Source organism: Sminthopsis crassicaudata, chromosome 1 (assembly GCF_048593235.1).
Source record: "Sminthopsis crassicaudata isolate SCR6 chromosome 1, ASM4859323v1, whole genome shotgun sequence".
In the NCBI taxonomy this organism is placed as follows: Eukaryota; Metazoa; Chordata; class Mammalia; order Dasyuromorphia; family Dasyuridae; genus Sminthopsis; species Sminthopsis crassicaudata.
The window spans coordinates 64,501,248-64,529,062 of NC_133617.1; the positions used below are offsets into that span (position 1 = coordinate 64,501,248).

The following is a 27,815-nucleotide window of genomic DNA, read 5'->3' on the forward strand; positions in this document are numbered from 1 at the left end:
AAATTTGGCTTCAGTCATTTACACTTAATACTTCCTTGCCCTGACTGGGCAAGTCACTTAACCCCAATTGCCTTAGCAAAAAAAAAAAAAAAAAAAAAAAAAAGGCATTGATTCCAAAACCCAAGAAAAGGAGGCTCTATCACCCCTGTAATTTCTAACAATTATTTCATCTCTCTGAGTCTCAGTTTCCTCATTTACAAAATTGGCATAATGATATTGGTGCTACCAATCTCACAGGGTTGTTGTGAAAAGTTACTAGCATTGTCCAACAGATGCAAAGAGCCTTGTAAATGCTAAAGACAGGAAGGAGAGGTATTAGACCTCTGATTTCTCTAGAGGAAGGAAATGTTCTCTTCCTGGAGAAGAAATTTTTATTACCAATGCAGGTCAAAACCTCAACCACTTAAAGCTTTAGAGAGTTTCCCACTAAAAGATATTAAGAAGTTAAGTGACTTACATGGTCCAGTCTGTGTAAAAGGCTGGATATTAAAATATAGTTATAAAAAATAAAAATTCCGAGTTCAAAGAGCACTTTCCCTCCATCCTAAACTCCAGATAATATTTCCTGATGGAAATAAAAAGTATTATCTTTATTATAACAGTTTAAACAAACTATTAAGCAAACATGTTCCAATCTTATTTTAGAACTACCAAGAATCAAAAGGGAATTACTTATTTTCCTATTGAATTCAAAATACCCTATCTCCAACAAAAAATTTTTTAAAAACCAATGATTGTTTGGAGCCATCTTTTGTAACTATACTAAGAAACTAACAGAAAAATCCATGAAACATAAAAAATATATAAAAAGACCATAAAACATAAAAATTAATCAAATTAACTACATCCTAGATTGCAACAGAAATATAGAAACACTTTTTTTGGGTTTTTTTATTTAATTTTATAATTATAACTTTTTTTTGACAGTACATATGCATGGGTAATTTTTTACATTATCCCTTGCACTTACTTCTATTCAGATTTTTTCCCTTCCTCCCCCAACCCCCTCCCCCAGATGGCAGGCAGTCTTATACATGTTAAATATATTACAATATATTCTAGATACAATATATGTGTGTAGAACCGAATTTCTTGTTGCACAGGAAGAATTGGATTCAGAAGGTAAAAATAACAGTTTAAACTCATTGCTCAGTGTTCCTTTTCTGGATGTAGCTGATTCTGTCCATCATTAATCAATTGGAATTGGATTAGCTCTTCTCTATGTTGAAGAAATCCACTTCCATCAGCATACATCCTCGTACAGTATCATTGTTGAAGTGTATAATGATCTTCTGGTTCTGCTCGTTTCACTCAGCATCAGTTGATGTAAGTCTCTCCAAGCCTCTCTGTATTTCTCCTATTAGTCATTTCTTACAGAACAATAATATTCCATAACATTCATATACCGTAATTTACCCAACCATTCTCCAATTGATGGGCATCCATTCATCTTCCAGCTTCTAGCCACTATGAAAAGGGCTGCCACAAACATTTTGGCACATATAGGTCCCTTTCCCTTCTTTAGTATTTCCTTGGGATATAAGCCCAGTAGTAGTATGGCTGGGTCAAAGGGTATGCACATTTTGATAACTTTTTGGGCATAATTCCAGATTGCTCTCCAGAATGGTTGGATTCTTTCACAACTCCACCAACAATGCATCAGTGTCCCAGTTTTCCCACAGCCCTTCCAACATTCATCATTATTTGTTCCTGTCATCTTAGCCAATCTGACAGGTGTGTAGTGGTATCTCAGACTTGTCTTAATTTGCATTTCTCTGATCAGTAGTGATTTGGAACACTCTTTCATATGAGCGGAAATAGTTTAATTTCATCATCTGAGAATTGTCTGTTCATATCCTTTGACCATTTATCAATTGGAGAATGGCTTGATTTCTTATAAATTAAAGTCAATTCTCTGTATATTTTGGAGATGAGGCGTTTATCAGAACCTTTAACTGTAAAAATTTTTTCCCAATTTGTTACTTCCCTTCTAATCTTGTTTGCATTAGTTTTGTTTCTGCAGAAACTTTTTAATTTGGTGTAATCAAAATTTTCTATTTTGTGATCAATAATGGTCTCTAGTTCTCCCTTGGACACAAACTCCTTCCTCCTCCACAAGTCTGAGAGGTAAACCATCCCATGTTCCTCCAATTTATTTATGATTTCATTCTTTATGCCTAAATCTTGGACCCATTTTGATCTAATCTTAGTATGTGGTGTTAAATGTGGATCCATGCCTAGTTTCTGCCATACTAATTTCCAGTTTTCCCAGCAGTTTTTGTCAAATAATGAATTCTTATCCCAAAATTTGGGATCTTTAGGTTTGTCAAACACTAGATTGCTATTTTTATTCACTATCTTGCCCTGTGAACCTAACCTATGCCACTGATCAACTAGTCTATTTCTTAGCCAATACCAAATGGCTTTGGTGACTGTTGCTTTATAATACAGTTCTAGATCAGGTACAGCTAGACCACCTTCACTTAATTTTTTTTTTCATTACTTCCCTTGAAATTCTCGACCTTTTGTTGTTCCATATGAATTCTGTTGTTATTTTTTCTAGGTTATCAAAATAGTTTCTTGGAAGTCTGATTGGTATAGCATTAAATAAATAGATTAGTTTAGGGAGTATTGTCATCTTAATTATATTTGCTCGGCCTATCCAAGAGCACTGAATATCTTTCCAATTATTTAAATCTAGACTTTATTTTTGTGGCAAGTGTTTTGTAATTTTGCTCATATAATTCCTGACTCTCCTTTGGTAGATATATTCCCAAATATTTTATACTATCGACCGTTATTTTGAATGGAATTTCTCTTTGTATCTCTTGCTGTTGGATTATGTTGGTAATGTATAAAAATGCTGTGGATTTATGTGGATTTATTTTGTATCCTGCAACTTTGCTAAAATTCTGAATTATTTCTATTAGCTTTTTAGCAGAATCTTTGGGGTTCTCTAAGTATACCATCATGTCATCTGCAAAGAGTGATAGTTTGATTTCCTCATTTCCTACTCTAATTCCTTGAATCTCTTTCTCGGCTCTTATTGCTGAGGCTAGAGTTTCTAGTACTATATTGAAAAGTAATGGTGATAGTGGACAACCTTGTTTCACTCCTGATCTTATAGGGAAAGGTTCTAGTTTATCGCCATTACATATGATGTTTACTGAAGGTTTAAAATATATGCTCCTTATTATTTTAAGGAATAGTCCATTTATTCCTATACTCTCAAGCGTTTTTAGTAGGAATGGATGTTGGATTTTATCAAATGCTTTTTCTGCATCTATTGAGATGATCATATGGTTTTTATTAATTTGATTATTAATATGGTCAACTATACTAATAGTTTTCCTAATATTAAACCAGCCCTGCATTCCTGGTATAAATCCCACTTGGTCATAGTGTATTATCCTGGGGATGATTTTCTGAAGTCTATTTGCTAATATCTTATTTAAAATTTTAGCATCTATATTCATTAAGGAAATTGGTCTATAGTTTTCTTTCTCAGTTTTCGATCTACCTGGTTTAGGTATCAGTACCATGTCTGTGTCATAGAAGGAATTTGGTAGGACTCCTTCAATCCCTATTTTTTCACATAGTTTACATAGCATTGGAGTTAGTTGTTCTTTAAATGTTTGGTAGAATTCACATGTAAATCCATCTGGTCCTGGGGACTTTTTCTTAGGAAGTTGGTTACTAGCTTGGTCTAAGAAATATAGAAATACTAAGGCAGACACAGCCATGTTTTTAAAAGCACCCTAGAGGTAAAGAGAGAGCAAAATAACAAGAAAAAACATAAAGAAACTGATAAAGACACAATAATATTTACTTGAAGTAAAAAGTAAGAAGAAAATTTCTGTTCCAATAGAAATCTAGACTCTTATGCTGATATTGGGGAGTTCTTGTCAGTGGAATAAATTAACTTTAGAATGACAACAGAATTTAAAATGAATTTCAGTTTTAATTTCCTTACCCAGTCTGATAGGGCCCCCCATGTTGGCACACGCTGACACAGATCTCGAAGAACCCTGATAACAATCACACATGACTGCAGACCATTAGCTCTGGCCTTTGGGGAAAGAAACAATAATGTTTGCTTATAGAAAACAAACCCATAAAAGAAAACATTTCCTAAATGATCTTATAAGAAACTTCCCATTTGTTAAACTTTAATGTGCATGAAAAAAGAGCCTCTGAAAAGCAGTCCTAAACATCTGTTAGAACAGAACCTCTGGACCAGATCTGTGATTTCATTGGTATAATGAGTTCTCATTAAGAAAACTTCTTTTCCCAGAACATATCAGCATCTGCTTTGCAACTTATAGTCTTAGTTTCTTAAGACACAGAAAGTGACTATCAAGAAGCCCAATCCATCACCACCACCACTACCATCATCAGTATCACTCATGCTTAAACTCCGCAAAAGCACTTTTTGGTATTATTTCATTTGATTCTCACATTAACCCTGAAGTTGCTATTATTATTATCATTTTACAAATGAAAAGATTGAGGCTAAGAGGTTAAATGTCTTACCCAGAGTTATAGAGGTAATAAAGTAGTAAATGACGAAGGATGTGTCTCAGGTCTCCCTGATTCCAATCCAGTACTCCAAACATTAAACTAAACTGTTTTACAAGTGGACTGAAAGCCGAACCTACCCCACCTTCTAGGATCCTTCTGACTCCAAAACTAGCTCTAGGTTCACTTCATACTGTATAATATCTAGCACAAAGCTTAAGGAATACTTGTTGATGGACTGATGATATGTTATGGATGATCCTTCATTGTGAAAAGCCCTTTCACATGTACCTCACACAATTCTTACCACATTCTCTGATAAGGAAACCAAGGCTAAGAGAGATGTATTTATTAAGATGAAATTATATGAAGACACATTTTGGATCATTGTATTAATGTTAAGTAAATCATTTGCTCAATGGTTCATTGCCTGTTAGATTTCGAAGAAACATTAAAAGTATTTCTAACCCAACTACCTCTGTCTACCAAGGAGAAAAAAACAGCCTTATAGAAGTGAAGTGACTTTCCCCAGATCACAAGGCTATTAAGAAGAAAGGCCAGAACACAAACTCTGCTTTCTTGATTCCTTGTCTGTGCTCTTAGGTCAGACAATAGTACACTATCCTCCTAAAAAGGAGATCTCTAGTGGTACATTTATAGAAATAAGACTTATTTCTTAATGTTTAAGACTGTATGATAAATTTAAATCAATGCATAGTGTTAAAAATAGGCATTTCTGAATTCCTAATGGCCATACTGCTAGAAGCTACCATAGAATTTCAGAAATGAAAGGAATATTAGTCTTTTCAGTCATGTGTGGCTCTTTATGATCCCATGTGGAGTTTTCTTGGTGAAGATAGTAAAATGGATCGCCATTTCCTTCTCCAGCTCATTTTACAAAAGAGAAAACCAAAGCAAACAAGTAGAGTGACTTGCCCAGGGTCACCCAGCTAGTGAGTGTCTGAGGTTGGATCTGAGTCCAGGGAGAGAAATCTTTCTGACTCCAGGCCAGCTCTCTGAACACTGCACCACCACCAACAAAGAATTTCATTGATCAAAGGGACACTGAAAGTCTTTGAGTCCAAACCTTTTCCTTTTACAAATGAAAAAACTTAGACCCAGAGATGATAAATGAAGGTAAAATAGGTCCACCAAGCCTGAATCAAAATTGAGCTGGAACACTTCTATAGTAGCCCTTCCAAGTGCATTACTCAGATACTACTTGAAGAGCCCAAGGGCAAGGGAATCCATTATTCCTAAGTGGGAGTTCATTCTATTTTTTAAAGAAAGTGTCCAGCTAATTTTGTTAGAATGACATTAATACAATGAGACAAAATATGCCTTCATATAATTTCATCTTAATAATCCTTGTTTTGAAGCTCAGACAAGTCTAATCACTCTTCCAAATAATTGCAGCAGGGAACTTACCTGTCCAACAGGACAGCAAGACTATCACCTTCCTCCCTTTTCTTTCTTCTTTCAAGCAGAAATAAAAGTTGTGAATTAACCTATTCATTATTCACAGCTACTTAGAAAACATTTACCTGGAACCACTTGGCATGGCGAAGAGCAGCCAATGACTCCAGACATTTTTGTTGACTCAAGACATCTATAGGATCAGGCCGAGACTCTTCTGTTTTTCACAAAAGAAAAACAAAAACAAAATCATGTATTAGCAGACAGATTTTTTTTTTGGAAGAACAGTGATAATTTCCATCTTTATCACAAACTTATGCTGGACTTCTTTAGCTTAGACCTCAAGTTAATAATCCATAAAGCATTAAAATCTTATGAAAATGACTCAATATGGTATGGAAGTAACCTTGTGTTCTTGAAGGTTATACAGATTGGCACACAGACTTGCAGCATGACAGAAAGGCTCTAAATAGAGTCAGAAAAAGACTATATCTGTTTTGCTAGTAGTATCTGCTTGGTAAAATTCAAAGAAGCTCATCACTAAATAGGCTGGCAATCAAAGATGAATTCTTTGGCCATGGCAACAAATAAAAACAAAAAAACAAAAACATGAGACCTCATTCCTGAACAGTTCATCTTCTATTTCTGACTCTGGTAAGAAAAAAGAGTGACCAAAATTGACCCAAGTCCTATAAACATTTTCTTTGAGAAGAGAGCTGGGAGGATATAGATATGGTAAGCATTAAATATCACAAGAGATTAAACATTTTAACATATAAGAAATGACTAGTCATGGGTGTGGAAGTCATTTCAGGGTCAGACATTGTTACATAGCCAGACTCAACACTTAAGATTGATGGGGGTGAACCCTGAAACAGTGTCCCCTTTAATCTGTAAAAGAAGCAAGATTGGGGTCTCAGGATCTCCCCTGAGAAAAGTTTCCCTTCCCAGGCAAGCCCTTCCCAAGTTAAGTGGCTTCATTCAATTGGAGATCTTGGTCAAATCACCCTCCATTGAAACTGAAATCTTTTGGGGGTGGTCCCGATCCTTTTCAGGGGGTTCCCGGACTCTGGGAAAAGCCTTCGATTTTATTCAATTGGAGATTTCTGTCTGATGGTCCTTTATTGATTAGTCCAGACAGCTCCCAGCCCCAGGCCAATATTTTGCCCATATAACCAGGGGTCTGTTAACACACCTTTGCCAAATTCTTCATTAGGAATTTTGTTCACTAAGAAAGCCTTCTTCTTAGTGAACAATTAACTTCCCTTTTCTGCCATTCAGACTTTTCAGGTTTGCAAATTCTTTCACAATGGACCTGTGCAGACCAGAGGAGATTCCCCACCTCAATTCTCACATCTCTTCACTACCACTAGCACCGAATCAAGATCATTGACCTAGAATTAGAAGAAACCTCAGAGACTCAATGCACTTATTTTACACATGATAACCTGGCAAAAAATGGAAAAGATCTGAAACAAACAAAATGATCCTGCCCTCAAAAAGCTGCTTAAGTGGTATTGAGGAGAGGATGGGAGATAAAAAATACATAATACAAATAATGAAATACAAAATATTTTGAGGAGAAAGGGAGACTTAGCCAAAGAGATCAAGAAAAGTTTCTTATTAAGAGTTGACACTCTTCTGAGGAAACTAGGAAGTCTAATAGATAGGAAAGTGTAGGGAGAACATTCTAGACAAGGGCACAACAATAAAACCTCTCTAACCCAGAAAAGATTAGTGGGGCTCAGTCTGAGCTAAAACAAATTTGAGGAAATATAGTCTCATTACACTTAGCTATTTACAATATAGACTCTATTAGTGTAATAGAATAGCAAAAAATCATTTGTAATATACACTTGCATTTGTAAATGCAGGTACCAGTGGTTTTCTTGTCCATTAGTCTTTACTGTTTTGTGACTAAATAGTTTCTTAAATTACAAGGTTAATCATTTTAGATACCTCCTTTTTAGGGGCAAAGGTGTTAGGAACAGAATAAATAGTACAAATGTAAATTTCATCCAAATACATCCAAACTTAGTAATCCAAATATTCTAAATAAGTGGTTCTAATATTTTTTTTCCAATCCAAATATCTATACTGTCTTACTAGCTCACAAGAACTGTTTGCTGGACAAAATGCTGAACATTTTTTTAATATTTGGTTTCACAGGAAATAATACCCAATGGTATTAAAATACCAAACCAACAATCCATCAAAAAAATGACATTTGTGAAATTGTTTACAACTCATAAAATACTTTACGATAATCATCTCATTTGGGCATAACAAGAACTCTTGTTGTTAGGGAAAGTGGCTGGTAAAGGGACCAGACCTATGGCTTCATTGAAAGAGGGAATTCTGGGGGAGGAAACTTTACCAAGGCAAATTAGCACCATTTATGCAACTTGGTCTTAGAGAGTTGTCTACCAGTGATGTCTAATTCAAATAGAAACAAATCCCTGCGGTAGCATATTGATTTAGAAAACTACAAATGAACATTGTTTTATTATATTTTTTAGTTATTATATTAAACACTTTTCAATTATGTTTTAATCTATTTTGGTAGTACTTGGGAGTTTTGGGGGCTCAAGTTTGACTCATCTGGAGAATAATGCCAGGGTTACAGAGCTAATATATGACAGAGGCAAGATTTGAACCCAAGTCTTCATATTTTCAAGGCCAGCTTTCTACCTACTACTCATGCAGCTTTTTTATTTTGGTACAGGAAATCATTATTCTTATTTTATAGGTGAGAGGTTCAGAAAAATTAAATGACCTGTTCATGATCACAAAGCTATGAAGTTAAAGAGGAAGGATTTAAATCCAGGTCTTCATTACTACTGATGGACTTTTTCCATGTCACCTTTAAGGCACTGACTGGGTAATCTCAAATTAACTTCTATTGAGGGCTTAAAAATGTATTGATATCTTTTGTCTTTAAATCACATTCATTTCCAAATATATCCCTACTTTAGTCCATTCCTAGGAAGCCATCCCTTATAACGAAAATTTTTTTAAAAGAGTGGGAGAAGCAATTCAGCAAAACTAATAGGCATAGCAAACAAGTCTGGCAAGAATGTTCCACATCTTTGGTCCACACTACTAAAAACAAGGAAAGTGCAGTTTCCCATCTCTATTTAGGGATCAGACTCAGTCATTATAATTACACAGTGCTACTTTTTTTCATTTACATGGATGTAATCCACTGTGTATATTTTTTCTTGGTTTTGATCACTTTGTTAAGCATCAGTTCACCTAAGTCTTCTCATGCTTCTTTATTCTTCATATTCATCACTTTTTCTGGAGTGATAAGATTCCACTAAGTTCATGTCTAATCATTCCCCAAGGCATAAGTACCTATTTTGCTTCCAGGTCTTCAAATATTTTGATGACACCTGAATTCTGCTGAAAGAAATTCTAACATCTATATAGCTTATCAGAATTAGGAAAGAAAGGAAAAGAATTTTGCTACTAAAAATGTCACCTATTAAAACAAAAAAAAATTTGAAACCAGGCATCAGAATGGTTTACCCTGTTTTGGATCCAGGATGAAAATGATGAAGCAGAAAGTGGATAATTTAAGACTGTAAATAAATATTAACTTAACTCTTACTACTGTAAATGAGACTTTTGTCCAATCAATATATTATTAGAACTGAACCATATTACTATTAATATCCTTTAAAAAATGGAAACCAGAAACCAAAAGGAAGTTACAACTAAGTTGGAGAAACCCATAATAAGGTTGACAGAATTGGTCTCATTGTGAACTTAAAGGCAATAATAAAAATCATGTCACGAAAGGCTTCTTGCTCAACTTGTTTAAAGTGTTTATGACAAACATAAGAAAATACCATTAGGAACCATTCCTCATCCCAAACAATCTTTATTTCCCAATGGGTGCCAGAAAACATAGAAGTGCTAATGTTGTGGGAAGCTCTTTCCACAAATCTTTTGGGCAATGCTTCCTTTTTCCTTTTTTTGTCCTGAGTGAGGGAAGGGGTAAATTCTGATTTCTCAACCCCATTCCTATGGGAAGAAACCCACAAAGGCTGCCATACTGCAGCCTTCAGGGCTACTCTCCTCCCTCTACTCTTCCCAATAGACATGGGTCACACACCTCACAATCTCTACCCTTTCACATCCCACATTGAAGGATGGGCAATGCTGCTCATCCTACTTGGACAAGGTTGGATCTACAACTACAATCCCTCTGGTAAGATGGAAGACTACAAGGCTTTACATTTGTCCTTCTATAACATCCTCCAGCTCCTGGGCCTTACCACCTGCCCTAACGCTATTCAACCTCTTAACATTGCCTCTAATCCTTTGAACTCTCCTACATGTACTGTCTCTTCCAATTAAAAAAAATTACAAGCAAGAATCCAACTCACTTTTCTATTTGCATCTCCACACTGTATCCCTGATATATAATAAACACATACTAAAAGATTTTTCATTTATTCATTTAAGATCATCATGAAGATAATAGTAATTTATCAACTAGCATCTGTCCTAAGAGAATGAAGAGGAATACTACAAAGAATTGGACAAGTTTCTCAAAACTAAATCAAAGTACACTTTGATATTTGATAACTTCACTATAACTTCTTCTGGATCACTGCCTTGTCATGTCAGAGAGGCTTGTCTAGCTCAATGAAACTACAAACCATCCTGTGCAAGGTTACCCAAGATAGACAGGTCATAGTGGAGAATTCTGACAAAAGGTTATACACTAGAGAAGGAAATGACAACGCACTCCAGTGTCTTTACCAAGAAAACCTCATGGATAGTATTAAAATGATAAAAGATATAACATCAGAAGATGAGCCCCTTGGGTCAGAAGGTGTTCAACACACTACTAGGGAAGAGTGGGAGACAATTCCAAGTAGCAACTGGTGACAAAAGAAAAGTGTGATGTTATAAAAATTAATATTGCATAGGAACGTAGAATTGAGAACCTAGAATATGAACCAAAGCACCTGGATGTGGTCAAACAAGAGATGGAAAGATTAAACATCAATATGTTGGATGTCAGTGAACTTAAATGGATGAGAATGGGTAAATTTATTTTTTCCCATTTTTAAGCATATTATTTAAAGTTTTGAAATTCTATCCCTCCTCACTTCTTCACTTGCTCTCTCTTTGAGATACATTTCCATTGTAGTCATTTTGTAAAAAAAGACTCAAATTAAGAAAAAATGAAAGGATGTGAAAAATAGCATGCTGATTCAGTCTAAATTCAATCAGTATCAGTTCTCTATCCAGATCTTTCCAGATTTTTCTGAAATTGCCCTGCTAGTCATTTATTATAGCACAATAATATTCCATTACAATCATGTTTGTTTAGTCACTCCCCAAATGATGGGCATCCCTTTGATTTCCAATTCTTAGATACCACAAAAAGAGGTGCTACAAATATTTTTTTGAGACAATCACTTTATTTTTTTCTAATTACATATAAAGACAATTTTTTAAATTCATTTTTCCAAATTATCCCCTCCCTCCCTCCACTCCCTCCCCCTGATGGCAGGTAATCCCATACATTTTACATGTGTTACAATATAACCTAGATACAATATATGTGTGTAAATACCATTTTCTTGTTGCACATTAATTATTAGCTTCCGAAGGTATAAGTAACCTGGGTAGATAGACAGTAGTGCTAACAATTTACATTCGCTTCCCAGTGTTCCTTCTCTGGGTATGGTTATTTCTGTCCATCATTGATCAACTGGAAGTGAGTTGGATCTTCTTTATGTTGAAGATTTCCACTTCCATCAGAATACATCCTCATACAGTATGGTTGTTGAAGTGTATAGTGATCTTCTGGTTCTGCTCATTTCACTCAGCAACAGTTGATTTAAGTCTCTCCAAGCCTCTCTGTATTCCTCCTGCTGGTCATTTCTTACAGAGCAATAATATTCCATAACCTTCATATACCACAATTTACCCAACCATTCTCCAATTGATGGACATCCATTCAACTTCCAGTTTCTAGCTACAACAAAAAGAGCTGCCACAAACATTTTGGCACACACAGGTCCCTTTCCCCTCTTTAGCTAATCTTTGGGATATAATCCCAATAACAGCAATGCTGGGTCAAAGGGTATGCACAGTTTGACAACTTTTTGGGCGTAGTTCCAAATTGCTCTCCAGAATGGCTGGATTCTTTCACAACTCCACCAACAATGTATCAGTGTCCCAGTTTTCCCACATCCCCTCCAACATTCATCATTATTTGTTCCTGTCATCTTAGCCAATCTGACAGGTGTGTAGTGGTATCTCAGAGTTGTCTTAATTTGAATTTCTCTGATCAGTAGTGATTTGGAACACTCTTTCATATGAGTGGAAATAGTTTCACTTTCATCATCTGAGAATTGTCTGTTCATATCCTTTGACCATTTATCAATTGGAGAATGGTTTGGTTTCCTATAAATCAGGGTCAGTTCTCTATATATTTTGGAAATGAGACCTTTGTCAGAACCTTTACTTTTAAAAATATTTTCCCAATTTGTTACTTCCCTTCTAATCTTGTTTGCATTAGTATTGTTTGTACATAAACTTTTTAGTATGATGTAATCAAAATCTTCTATTTTGTGATGATGATCTCTAATTCTCCTCTGGTCATAAAGTCCTTCCTCCTCCACAGGTCTGATAGGTAGACTATTCTCTGTTCCTCTAATCTATTTATGATCTCATTCTTTATGCCTAAATCATGGACCCATTTTGATCTTATCTTGGTATATGGTGTTAAGTGTGGATCCATATCTAATTTCTGCCATACTAATTTCCAGTTTTCCCAACAGTTTCTTCCGAATAATGAATTTTTGTCCCTAGTGTTGGTATCTTTGGTTTTGTCAAAGATTAGATTGCTATAGATGTACCCTTTTTTGTCCTTTGTATCTAATCTGTTCCACTGATCTACCGTTCTATTTCTTAGCCAGTACCAAATGGTTTTGGTGACTGCTGCTATATAATATAGCTTTAGATCAGGTACACTTAGACCACCCTCCTCTGACTTTTTTTTTTTCATTAGTTCCCTTGCAATTCTCGACCTTTTATTCTTCCATATGAATTTTGTTGTTATTTTTTCTAGGTCATTAAAATAGTTTCTTGGGAGTCTGATTGGTATAGCACTAAATAAATAGATTAGTTTGGGGAGTATTGTCATCTTTATTATATTCGCTCGGCCTATCCAAGAACACTGAATGTCTTTCCAATTATTTAAATCTGACTTTATTTTTGTGGCAAGTGTTTTGTAATTTTTCTCATATAATTCCTGACTATTCTTTGGTAGATGGATTCCCAAATACTTTATACTCTCAACATTTGTTTGGAATGGAATTTCTCTTTGTATCTCTTGCTGTTGCATTTTGTTGGTGATATATAAGAATGCTGAGGATTTATGTGGATTTATTTTGTATCCTGCCACTTTGCTAAAGTTCTGAATTATTTCTAATAGCTTTTTAGCAGAGTCTTTGGGGTTCTCTAAGTATACCATCATGTCATCTGCAAAGAGTGATAGTTTGATTTCCTCATTTCCTACTCTAATTCCTTGAATCTCTTTCTCGGCTCTTATTGCCGAGGCTAGAGTTTCTAGTACTATATTGAATAGTAATGGTGATAGTGGGCAACCTTGTTTCACTCCTGATCTTACTGGGAAAGGTTGCAGTTTATTTCTATTGCATATTATGCTTACTGACGGTCTTAAATATATGCTCCTGATTATTCTAAGGAATAATCCATTTATTCCTATACTCTCAAGAGTTTTTAGTAGGAATGGATGTTGGATTTTATCAAATGCTTTTTCTGCATCTATTGAGATGATCATATGGTTTTTATTAATTTGATTATTAATATGGTCAACTATACTAATAGTTTTCCTAATATTAAACCAGCCCTGCATTCCTGGTATAAATCCCACTTGGTCATAGTGTATTATCCTGGGGATGATTTTGTGAAGTCTATTTGCTAATATCTTACTTAAGATTTTAGCATCAATATTCATTAAGGAAATTGGTCTATAATTTTCTTTTTTTTTTTTTAAATCTCTTTTTTTATTATTAATTTTATAATTATAATTTTTGACAGTACATATGCATGAATATTTTTTTACAACATTATCCCTTGAATTCATTTTTCCAAATTTTTCCCTCCCTCCCAGTACTCCCTCCCCTAGATGACAGGCAATCCCATACATATTAAATGTGTTATAGTATAACCTAGATACAATATATGTGTGTAAATACCATTTTCTTGTTGCACATTAATTATTAGATTCCGAATGTATAAGTAACCTGGATAGATAGACAGTAGTGCTAACAATTTACATTCACTTCCCAGTGTTCCTTCTCTGGGTGTAGTTATTTCTGTCCATCATTGATCAACTGGAAATGAATTGGATCTTCTTTATGTTGAAGGTATCCACTTCAATCAGAATATGTCTTCGTACAGTATTGTTGTTGAAGTGTATAATGATCTCCTGGTTCTGCTCATTTCACTCAGCATCAGTTCATGTAAGTCTCTCCAGGCCTCTCTGTATTCCTTCTGCTGGTCATTTCTTACAGAGCAATAATATTCCATAACCTTCATATACCATAATTTACCCAACCATTCTCCAACTGATGGACATCCATTCATCTTCCAGTTTCTAGCCACTACGAAAAGGGCTGCCACAAACATTTTGGCACATACAGGTCCCTTTCCTGAAGGTAAATCTCAAAGGAGAAGGTACTTTATAGCTCATGAGACCAGGGATGGCCTCCTCTGGAAGATGGTCTATAATTTTCTTTCTCAGTTTTCGATCGACCTGGTTTAGGTATCAGTACCATGTCTGTGTCATAAAAGGAGTTTGGTAGGACTCCTTCATTCCCTATTTTTTCAAATAGTTTATATAGCATTGGGGCTAATTGTTCTTTAAATGTTTGGTAGAATTCACATGTAAATCCATCTGGTCCAGGGGATTTTTTCCTGGGGAGTTGATTAATAGCTTGTTCTATTTCTTTTTCTGAAATGGGACTAGTTAAGCAATTTATTTCCTCCTCTGTTAATCTAGGAAGCCTATATTTTTGGAGGAAGTCATCCATTTCACTTAAGTTATCAAATTTATTGGCATAAAGTTGGGCAAAGTAACTCATTATTTCTCTAATTTCCTCTTCATTGGTGGAAAGATCCCCCTTTTCATTTGTAAGACTAACAATTTGATTTTCCTCTTTCTTTTTTCTGATCAGATTTACCAAAGGTTTATCTATTTTATTGGCTTTTTCATAAAACCAACTCTTGGTTTTATTTATTAATTCAATAGTTTTTTTACTTTCAATATTATTGATTTTTCCTTTTAATTTTTTTATTTCAAGTTTAATTTTTGGTTGGGGGTTTTTAATTTGGTCTTTTTCTAGCCTTTTAAGTTGCAAGCCCAATTCGTTAATCTTCTCTTTCTCTATTTTCTTCAAATAAGTCTCTAAAGATATAAAATTTCCCCTTATTACTGCTTTAGCTGCATCCCACAGATTTTGGTATGATGTCTCATCATTGTCATTATCTTGGGTGAAATTATTGTTTCTATAATTTGCTCTTTCACCCAGTCACTCTTTAAGATGAGATTATTCAGTTTCCAATTACTTTTTGGTCTATTTATCCCTAACTTTTTACTGAATATAACTTTTATTGCATTGTGGTCTGAGAAGAAGGCATTTATTATTTCTGCCTTCCTACATTTAATTTTGAGATCTTTATGTCCTAATATGTGGTCAATTTTTGTATAGGATCCATGAACTGCTGAGAAGAAAGTATATTCCTTTCTATTGCCATTCAGTTTTCTTCAAAGGTCTATCATACCTAGTTTTTCTAATGTTCTATTTACTTTTTAAATTTCTTTCTTGTTTGTTTTGTGGTTTGATTTGTCTAAATCTGAGAGTGCAAGGTTGAGATCTCCCACTATTATAGTTTTACTGTCTATTTCTTCTTGCAACTCTCTTAATTTTTCCTTTAGAAAGTTAGATGCTATACCACTTGGTGCATATATGTTTAGTATCGATATGGCTTCAGTATTTATGCTACCTTTCAGCAGGATATAGTTTCCTTCCTTATCTCTTTTAATTAGATCAACTTCTGCTTTTGCTTGATCTGAGATAAGGATAGCTACCCCTGCTTTTTTGGCTTTACCTGAAGCATAATAGATTCTGCTCCAACCTTTTACCTTTACTCTATATGTATCTCCCTGCTTTAAGTGTGTTTCCTGTAACAACATATTGTAGGGTTCTGATTTTTGATCCAGTCTGCTATCCGTCTCCGTTTGATGGGAGCGTTCATCCCATTCACATTTACAGTTAAAATTACTAATTCTGTATTTCCTGCCATCATATTATCCCCAGATTATGCTTTTTCCCTTGACCCCCCTGAACCCCTTCCCCAATATTCAATTTATAGACCCCCCTTGTGACGCGCAGCCCTCCCTTTTTTTTTTAGTATCCCTCCCCCCTCCCTCCACGTCCCTTCCCTTATTCTCCTTTTCCTTTTCCCTTTTCCTTTCCCCCCTTTTAATGAGGTGAGAGAGAATTCTCTGAAAAACAAATATGACAATTATTTACTCTTTGAGCCTCTTCTGATGAGAGTAAGATTTACACAATGATTCTCCCCCTCTCTAAATTCCCTCAGATATGGTGTATTTTCTATGCCTCTTCCTGGGATGTAGTTTCCCTCTTTTTATCACTCCCTCCCCTTTTTCTGATACTACCCCCTTCCCTTTACTACACCCCCTCCTTTTTTTTCTTTTATATCAGTAAAATCAAATTATCCATGCGTACTTTCTATATACCCACAACAGAGATATAGTTCTCAAGGGTTCTGTGTACCTTTTTCTGTTTCTCTTCAGTCTTGTGGATGTAGATCAAATTTTTTGTTTAAGTCTGGTTTTTTTCTTAGAAACATATGGAATTCCTCTATTTCATTGAATGACCATCTTCTTCCATGGAAAAAGATGCTAAACTTAGCTGGGTAGTTTATTCTTGGTTGCAATCCTTGATCTTTTGCCTTTCGGAATATCAGGTTCCAGGCCCTTCTATCTTTTAATGTGGAGGCAGCCAGATCTTGTGTGACCCTTATTGTGGCATCTTGGTATTTAAATTGTTTTTTTCTAGCTGCTTTCAGGATTTTCTCCTTTGTGTGGTAATTCTGCAGCTTAGCCACAATATTCCGTGGTGTTCTTTTTTTTAGGGTCTATTTCAGAAGGAGTTCGATGAATTCTTTCACATCTACTTTCCCCTCTGTTTCTATTATCTCTGGACAGTTCTCTTTGATAATTTCCTGTAAAATACAATCTAGGCTCCTTTTTTGGTCATAGTTTTTGGGAAGTCCAATGATCCGCAGATTATCTCTCCTAGATCTATTTTCCAGGTCTATAGATTTTCCCAGTAAGTATTTGACGTTGTTCTCCAGCTTCTCATTTTTTTTTTGTTTTGTTTGACTGATTCTTGGGTTCTCTGTGAGTCATTCATTTCTATTTGTTCCATCCTGACTTTTAAGGAGTTATTTTCTTCATTCACAGTTTTTAGTTCTTTTTGTAAATGCCCAATTTCATTTTTAAATGAGTTATTTTGCTCTATTGAATTTTTTTCCATTTCCCTAAATTTTTTTTTGAGAATTATTTTCTTTTTCCAATTCAGAAATCCTATTTTCTTGAGACTTTTTTATCTTCTCCAATTCAGAAATCCTACTTTCCTGTGATTTTTTTACCTTTTCCAATTCATTAATTTTGTTTCCCTGCATCTCCTGTGAATTCTTTATTTTTTCCAACTCCAATTTCAGAACGTTGTTATTCTCTATCATAGCTTCTCTTTCCTTTCCCCATTTTTCTCCAAACTCTCTTAACTTTTTAATAGTCTCTTCATGAAGAGAGTTATGTGATGGGGGGCAGGAATCGTTCCCCTTTAGGTTGTTATCTGCTGACTCTCTGCTGTTAACTTCCTTGGGGTTGGATACCCGCTCTTTCTCTGTGTAGAAGGAATCTATGGTTTTTTGGGGCTTCTTGCTCATACTTAAAAAATCTTTTGGGGTCTGTCCCTGGGGTAGGAAATTATTTATTTATTTCTTTACCAGCTTCCTCCCAGACTGGATGGATGCAGCGGCCCCTGCGCCTGAGCTAAGAGAGAGCTCTGGGAGAGAGTTCCCCACCCCCTCCCTGGAAGTGCCTCAGAGGTGATCAGCACTGCTGTGCTTTGAGGGCACTGTGTTTTAGCGGCTTCCCTGAGGTTCGAGACTGAACAGTAAAGGCAACTCAAAGTCTAGCCTATGCGTCCCGGTGGGACGGGACGTGGATGTCTGCAGCAGGTGATGTGAAAAGCCCCTGCGCTCAAACTGGAAGTGTCTGCCAGAAATCGCGGTCCCTAGTTCAAAGGTTCCGCTTCTCTAGGACTTCCGTTCCACCCCCTCCAGCCGAGCCAGGCACTATGAGTTACCACCCCGCCCACTCTTCAATCTCTTAACTACCCCGAGGTAAAAGCCTGGGTTGCCTATGTCGGCCACACCCACCAGTGCCGAGATCTGCTGAGTCACCCCCCGGATCCCAGAAGATCCAATCTGGTTTTAAATTTTAAAGTGGCTTATATTTCTCTTCTGAACTGCTGTTTTATAAGCAGAGAAGAGCTAACAGCCTGTGCCAGATTCTTTTATCTCAGTGGATTCTCTGATCCCAGAGCCCTCTCCAGCGCGACTGGCGCAGTGTGCCACTACCCCACCGTCTGCACTGGCCTCTCTTCTTCCTCCCCTGGGAGCTGACCTTTCCTGCTGAAACTCCAGATTCTCTTCAGCTGGTAAGTCGTGCTTCCAGTCCTTGTGGATTCTATCAGTCCAACGCTATTTCTGAGGCTGATTAAATCTAGTTGGTTGTGAGGGAAGAAAGGAGCTTACATAGTCGCGTGTATCTTCTCCACCATCTTCTGCTACAAATATTTTTGTACAAAAAGGTCCTTTTGCCTTTTATTGGATATCTTGGATTATAGACTTAACAGTGGTATATACAGTTTTATAATCTTTTAGGCATAGTTTAAAATTGTTCTCCAGAATGGTTGGATCAGTTCACAACTCCACCAACAATGGTATTCCTGTTTTCCTACATCCCCTTCAACATCCTACATTTTCCCTTTTTTTGCCATATTAATACATATAATAGAGGGGCTTAAACATGTGCAGTGCAAAGTAATAAGTTCAAGTTACCAATTCTGCCACTCATTGTCCATTTCTGAGCCATAGATCCAGTGCAGACTGAAATGGGAACTTCTGCTTGGGGGTGGCCTTTCATAATGAGAAGTAGTTGTGATCAGTAGGCTGTGTATAAGAAACAAGCTCAGAGACAGACTGCAACTATGTGGCTGTGACTCCAGAAACAGAATGGAATTTCAGTTCTAACCTATAACTTGGTCTGTAACAGTAAGGGGAATAACCAGGGAAAGAATCCAGCCCAAAAGGAAATGCCCCATTCTATAATTGTAAAACAACAAACCTTGCCAGTTGGTTGATAGTATGGGAGGCTAGCAGTAATTTACTGAAACTCCAAGCAAGGAAGGCCTATTACTCAAACCTAAATCCACAACAGGAATTTGCATATATCAGAGAAGGGGAGATCTCAATTGGACTATGCCCTAGATCTTAGAACTGTGAGAGCAATAAAAGCTTTCAAGTCCCAGCCTAAGCTGTATACAACAATTGAAATAACATAATGCTCAATACCCACCAAAAGCAGTAGCAGAACCAGCCCAGACATTTCCTCCAGAAATGAATACAGACCAACTCTAACATGAAGCCCAAAGTCAGGAAGGACACTGAGAGTATGATCAAACAAAAAGAGTCTCACAATAAAGAATTTTTATAGTGACAAAACTGCCCAAGATACAAATCCATTAGAAGAGAGTGACCCCAAAACACAAAGTAAAACATAGTTTGGGAAATTCAACTAGAATTCCTGAGATGATGTAAGAATTTTTTTAAGCTAAAAAATTTTTATAAATAAAATAAGAAAAAAGAAGAAAAAATAGAAGAAAAAAGAAAAAAGAAAGGAGAGCTTTGGAAGAAAGAATTGTTAAGAGGAATTGGAAACTGCAGTGGTACTCATCAATTGGGGGAATGGCTAAGTAAGTTACAGTGTACAAATATGAGAGAATATTATTGTTCTGCAAGAAATGATGAAGGAGTTGGGCTAAGAGAAATTTGGAAAATTCATATGAGGCAATGTAGAGCAGAACCAAGAGAAGAATTTATACAATGACAACAATACTGTAAACATAAGCAAGCTCTGAAAGATTTGGGAACTTTTAACAATATAATGATAAACCATGATTCCAGAGGAATGGTAATGAAGAAATTTGTTTTCTTTGACTAAACATGTTAGGTATAATAGGGGGTCTTAATTTTCTTTCTTTTTCACTGAGGGAAGGGTTGCAGAGAGAGAAGGCATACTTTTGCTGAAATCATGGTTGATCACACTGCACCTAGCAGATTTCTTAGAATTTTCCAAAGCTGTTTTTTTTTACAGAGTTTTAGAGTCCTAATTCTGCTCAATATACTCTGCTTCATTTCATACATGTTTTCTTAGGTTTCTGAAACCTGAATCCTTTTCCTGTTTTCTTATAGTACAATAGTATTCCATTATGTCATATTTCATAATTTGTTCATTCATTCCCAGATTTGCAGGGACCCCTCACATCAACCTATTCATAAGACACTTCAGAGATATGCAGAAGTTTCTGAGTAATGTTGTCTAATAAAGCAACAAAAACCAGTGGAGTAAAAAAAAATCCAACAACAATCCAACAATGTGACATAACTAAGGGCAGCTAGTTGGTGCAGTGGATAGTGCACCAGCCCTGAAGTCAGGAGGACCTGAGTTCAAATATGATCTTAGACACTTAACACATCCTAGCTGTGTGAAGCCTGGGCAAGTCACTTAACCCCAATTGCCTCAGGAAAAAAAAAAAAAAGATGTAACTAAAGCATTTTGCCTATAGCACATTCCTAGATGAAAATAGTATGACAACAAGAAGATGGAAAATAGAACAAATGTTTTTTAGCATTTCTATAATTTTTGATAATAAATATCAGTAACTACCTCATTAATAATTCATTAATTTATCATATAAGGAATTAAAAATAGCACAAATTTAGGAAGGTTGAATGGAAAAAAAATAATGAATATCACTATTCAAACAAAGCAGTCTTTCATTTTCCCAGACTCATATACTTCTTTTCTTCATAAATGTTTGAAACAATTATCCACAAATATATCAAGCATATCATTGATAAAGACAGGACAAAGGAAATGCATATTTTCACAGGTGATATTCTTTTTTCTTTTTAAAAAAATTTTAATTTTCAAAGTACATGCAAAGATAGTTTTCAACATTCACCCTTACAAAACTCTTGTGTTCTCCCTCCTTTTCCCCCCACTCCTCTAGACAATAATTCAATATATGTTAAACATATCCAATTCTTCTATACATATTTCCATATTTATCAGGCTGTACAAAAAATTAATCAAAAAGGGGAAAAATGAGAAAGAGAGGAAAAAAAGCAAGCAAACAACAAAAAGATGAAAATACTCCACAGTCCATGCAGATGGCTCTTTATCACAAGTCCATTGAAATTGGTCTGAATCATCTCATTATTGAATACAGTCATGTCTATTACAGTTGATTATCATATAATATTGTTGCCATTGTATACAATGTTCTACTTGGTTCTACTCACTTCACTTAGCATCAATTCATGTAAGTCTCTCCAGGCCTCTCTGAAATCATTCTGATGATCGTTTCTTATAGAACAATAATATTCCATAGCATTCATACACCATAACTTATTCAGCCATTCCCCAACTGATGGGTATACTCATTTTTTAGTTCCTTGCATTACAAAAAAGGTCTGTTACAAACATTTTTGCACATGTAGATCCTTTTCCCTTTTTATGACCTTTTTGGGATATAAACCTAAGTAGTGAGATTGATGAATCAAATGTATACACAATTTTGTAGTCCTTTGGGCATAGTTCCAAATTGCTCTCCAGAATGGTTGGATCTGTTCACAACTCCATCATAGGTGATTTTCTACAACAGACCAAATTTTTGGCTCATGGTCCAAGTGAATGATAGATGGAGAGATCCTTCATATATTTCTCTTTGTGGGTGATGATTGCATCATTTCATAATATTAAAAGGACAGAATGATATTATATTTGTTGCAAACTTTAAAGCACCTTAAAGTACATGTTCAACTATTTCTTCTCAATTTCTTTTGCTAGTTCATCATACATGTCACATTCAATAACTATGGTGTACTCAGTGGCTCTGCCCTAGATCCTCTTCTCTTTCCATGTGCCTTTACACACACATTCTCTCTTTCTCTCAATGATCTTATCAATCATGGATTGAACTATCATCTCTATGTAATTATTCCTAAATCTGTATGGTTATCCCTGGCTCTTCTAAGTTCCAGTCTTGTATGATCAATGGTATAGTAGGTGTTTTGAAATGGATGTTCCATAGATATTTCAAGATTAAAAGGTACAAAAATGAACACATTATTTCCTGCTGAGTTTTCATCTCAAGTCTTTGAAATATCCTAGGCTTTTTTCTTTATACCTATGGAAGGTCACACATTGTGAAGATACAATTCAGAAGGCTTAGATTCAAAATCTAATTATGTTACTTACTAGCTATGAGATCTTAAACAGGTTATCACTTCTCTGGGCCTCAGTTTCTCCACCTTAGGTAATTAGGTTAGATGATTGCTAAAATCCCTATAATGACCCTGTGATTATTACATGTTGACATAACAAATTTTCCTCAGGGCAAAAAATATAAACTCCTAAGTTTCAAACCCCATCCTAGTTTTCAGTCACTTATAGATATTCTTTTGCTTATATATATGATCATATAAATAACATCCATACACCTAATCATCAGGTGCCACTATCACCACAATCCATTAGTACAAGCCTTAGAAATGGGTTACTTTTTCATCATGAACTGGAAACAATAGAAATAATCCTTTCTGACAGAATGTAGCATCATGATTTTGAAGAAGAGTTATAGTATTAGAAGTGAAGAATCTTAGACACTATCAAATCCCATCCTCTAGTTTTACAGATGACAAAATTGAAACAAAGAAATTAAATAATTTGCCTAGAGTCACATAGGATTCAAATCCATGTGTGAAGTGGGATTTAAATATGGTATTCCTGATTCCAAGTCCAGTGGTCTATTCACTATGCCACATAAATAGTGTTTTAAACACATATAAGAGTAGAGTTTTTTAGAAATAATTCAGAATTTTAGCAAAGTCGCAGGATACAAAATAAATCCACATAAATCCTCAGGATTTTTATACATTACCAACATAATCCAACAGCAAGAGATACAAAGAGAAATTCCATTCAAAATAACAGTCGATAGTATAAAATATTTGGGAATATATCTACCAAAGGAGAGTCAGGAATTATATGAGCAAAATTACAAAACACTTGCCACAAAAATAAAGTCAGATTTAAATAATTGGAAAGACATTCAGTGTTCTTGGATAGGCCGAGCGAATATAATAAAGATGACAATACTCCCCAAACTAATCTATTTATTTAGTGCAATACCAATCAGACTCCCAAGAAACTATTTTAATGACCTAGAAAAAATAACAACAAAATTCATATGGAAGAATAAAAGGTCGAGAATTGCAAGGGAACTAATGAAAAAAAAGTCAGAGGAAGGTGGTCTAAGTGTACCTGATTTAAAGCTATATTATAAAGCAACAGTCACCAAAACCATTTGGTATTGGCTAAGAAATAGACTAGTTGATCAGTGGCATAGGTTAGGTTCACAGGGCAAGATAGTGAATAAAAATAGCAATCTAGTGTTTGACAAACCCAAAGATCCCAAATTTTGGGATAAGAATTCATTATTTGACAAAAACTGCTGGGAAAACTGGAAATTAGTATGGCAGAAACTAGGCATGGACCCACGTTTAACACCACATACTAAGATACGAACAAAATGGGTCCAAGATTTAGGCATAAAGAATGAAATCATAAATAAATTGGAGGAACATGGGATGGTTTACCTCTCAGACTTGTGGAGGAGGAAGGAGTTTGTGTCCAAGGGAGAACTAGAGACCATTATTGATCACAAAATAGAACATTTTGATTACACCAAATTAAAAAGTTTCTGCAGAAACAAAACTAATGCAAACAAGATTAGAAGGGAAGTAACAAATTGGGAAAAAAATTTTACAGTTAAAGGTTCTGATAAAGGCCTCATCTCCAAAATATACAGAGAATTGACTTTAATTTATAAGAAATCAAGCCATTCTCCAATTGATAAATGGTCAAAGGATATGAACAGACAATATTCAGATGATGAAATTAAAACTATTTCCACTCATATGAAAGAGTGTTCCAAATCACTATTGATCAGAGAAATGCAAATTAAGGTATCTGAGGTATCATTACACACCTGTCAGATTGGCTAAGATGACAGGAACAAATAACGATGAATGTTGGAGGGGCTGTGGGAAAACTGGGACACTGATGCATTGTTGGTGGAGTTGTGAAAGAATCCAACCATTCTGGAGAGCAATCTGGAATTATGCCCAAAAAGTTATCAAAATGTGCATACCCTTTGACCCAGCCATACTACTACTGGGCTTATACCCCAAGGAACTACTAAAGAAGGGAAAGGGACCTGTATGTGCCAAAATGTTTGTGGCAGCCCTTTTCATAGTGGCTAGAAGCTGGAAGATGAATGGATGTCCATCAATTGGAGAATGGTTGGGTAAACTATGGTATATGAATGTTATGGAATATTATTGTTCTATAAGAAATGACCAACAGGAGAAATACAGAGAGACTTGGAGAGACTTACATCAACTGATGCTGAGTGAAACGAGCAGAACCAGAAGATCATTATACACTTCAACAATGATACTGTACGAGGATGTATGCTGATGGAAGTGGATTTCTTCAACATAGAGAAGAGCTAATCCAATTCCAATTGATTAATGATGGACAGAACCAGCTACATCCAGAAAAGGAACACTGGGAAATGAATGTAAACTGTTATTTTTACCTTCTGAATCCAATTCTTCCTGTGCAACAAAAAATTCGGTTCTACACACATATATTGTATCTAGAATATACTGTAATATATTTAACATATATAAGACTGCTTGCCATCTGGGGGAGGGGGTTGGGGGAGGAAAGGAAAAAATCTGAATAGAAGTAAATGCAAGGGATAATGTTGTAAAAAATTACCCATGCATATGTACTGTCAAAAAATGTTATAATTATAAAATAAAATAAAAATAAAAAAAAAGAGTAGAGTTTTATGAGATTCTAATATTATCAAAAGATAATAGTACCTATTTTACATAGAGCCTTATGGTTGACTGAATAGGAAAAAAGCCAGAAAGAGGTTGTTAGTAACTAACAATTTAAAAGCCAATCTCATATTTCTATAAAATCTTTATGAGAATGGTCTAGCCTGTACCCAGGGTATCCTTGATGAAAATATAAAACGTACATAGAATCACATGTTTTTTTTTTTAAGCAATGGTGGGCTATAGCAGACTTCATTCTCAACTACATAAATGATTGAGGGGGCAAAGAATACTTTGCACAAAGATCCTATTTTGCTTACTGCTTATGACAAAATATTTGAGTTAGTAAAACAAAATTCAACTTTATATATTCTTTTCCAAAATTGTATCTCCACCATGTATATGTTTAAAACATATGGGATTTTCTCATAAATGTAATAATAGATAAAACTTTTTTTTTTCTCTATAATATCAAGAAAGGCATAAAAAAGGTAAAGTGCTCTCCAAAGGTATCTGCTACTGTCTAGGGAAACATTCAGCCCAGAATAAAAAAAAGGGAGGGGGGATTTCTTATAACTAATGAGGTCTTCCAGAATCTCCTATTTTAGGATATCACTGTGATGATTGTATTAAGCTGTCAAATATCAATGACTCCTCAATGAAAACTCCAATACTTTAACAGAACTTAACCTAATAATCCAGACAGAAAAAGTTCTTAAATGAAGACAGTCCATTGACTAGATTGTTATATAGTTACATGAACATCCAGTTGAGATGCTGATAAGGCATCAATATGTGTCTTTTGAACAGTCTAAAAATGGACACTAAGTTGGGTCTGAAAATTAGAAAGCAGACAAGTCACAGGCTCATTTGCTTTTAAGGAATTGCATAGCTTATCAAATATATTTCCTGAAACCCAAAAGGCTGCCCTTTAATTTATTTGGCATTTTTTTTTTTGCTTTTTATTTTTTAAAAATATTATTTTTAGGTTTGTAGTCTCTCTTTCCTACTTCCTATTTCTCTCATTGAAAAACAAGAAAAACAAACCCAGTACAAACATTTATAATCAAGCAAAATAAATTCCTTGATTGGCCATGTCCAAAAAGAAAAAAAACTCAACCTGCCCTCTGAGTCAATCAACTACCTTTCTGAAGACAGGAAGCATGTTTCATCATGAGTCCTCTAGAATTATGGTTACTCATTGTATTGATTAGAGTTCCTAAATTTTTCAAAGTTGTTTAACTTTACAATGTTATTGTTACCTTATAAATTGCCCTCCTGGTTCTACTTATTCTCTAAGTTTCAATGAAAGCATATAAATCTTCCCTAAGATTCTCTGAAAGCATCCCCTTCATCAATTCTTACAGTGCAACATCATTCTATCACATTCATTTACCATTATCCAACTGATGAAATACCATCTTAGTTTCCAATTTTGTTGCCACAAAAATAGCTGCTCAAATATTTTAAACAAGAGTCCTTTCCTTTTTTCTTTGATCACTTTGGGATATCACTCTAGTAAGCAGTTTTTAGGTCAAAAGGCAAGACTAATTTAATAGATTTGGGGGCATAGTTTTAAATTGTTTTCCAGAATAGTTGGACCAGTTCACATCTCTAACAGCTCTTTTTTAACATCATTTCTGTTGTTCCAGTATAGTTGTGAATTATGAAATATTACAATCTCCAAAGGATAAAATTTCATTCAAAGTGAACAAAAAGGCACTAAAATATACATAGTCATTATAACTATAAAAACAAGGGCAATTTTAATTGGAAATAAAACTGAGATTATAAAGTATTGGACAACATTGGTACTAACTTATAAAGTATACACCAGTTCTTTATTTTAATAAATGGGTAACTATGTATAAGGTTACAAGTACTATCAGTTGAAATTATCCTTATGTTATTTTACTTCAGAGTTTTAGAGGAATGTATTTTGTGAGGTATATACAATTGAGAGAAATTCAAGATCTATGTGATGTGTTGAAACAAAATTTCTCAATAAAAATTTTAAACTTTTAAAAAGCATCAGAACAAAACCCAAAGAGCGATGGGAATATATACAGTACATAGCACACACACGGAGGGAGAGAGAACAAACAAGAGAGCACACAAGCAATAGCACTTGGGCAGCCTGCACATGCTATACTGGTACCAACATATTCTCAAAAGCCTTCAAAAAGGCTTCCAGTACATTGTATATACCACCTTTATCCCCTTTGGAAGTATGTATACAATAAATATATTCGTGCTTTTTTACAAATATAAAAAATGTAATGGCCTTGTACAACCTGCACAACTAGAGGGAATATCTTAGTCATGAGAACATAGATCCATTAATACATTGAAACACTATTTGATTTCTCACAAAGTATTATTCCCATTTTACAGATGAGGAAACTGAGATTAAGAGGTTAAATGACTTGTCCAAACTCAACCAGGCAATAAATAGTACAGCTGGAACTCAAACTCAAATCTTCTGACTCCAGGAGTTCTTTCCACTACATCATATTTCCTTCCTCTCA

At 35.1% G+C, this 27,815-nt stretch overlaps 1 protein-coding gene across 5 annotated transcripts in view; it reads right to left on the bottom strand.

The window, feature by feature from the left end:
- Window positions 1–27,815, bottom strand: part of ZFR2 (zinc finger RNA binding protein 2) — a 124,158-nt gene that overhangs the window by 7,011 nt on the left and 89,332 nt on the right. For 3 of the 5 annotated variants that reach the window (XM_074307789.1, XM_074307778.1, XM_074307771.1), the window contains 2 exons: window positions 6,063–6,151; window positions 3,974–4,069 (listed from right to left, as the gene is read on the bottom strand). In XM_074307789.1, coding sequence (XP_074163890.1) covers window positions 3,974–4,069; window positions 6,063–6,151 — 185 coding nt within the window. Of the gene's footprint in view, window positions 1–143; window positions 566–3,610; window positions 4,070–6,062; window positions 6,152–27,815 lie in introns of those variants that run through there. The other 2 variants (XM_074307804.1, XM_074307800.1) reach the window with 2 other exon arrangements.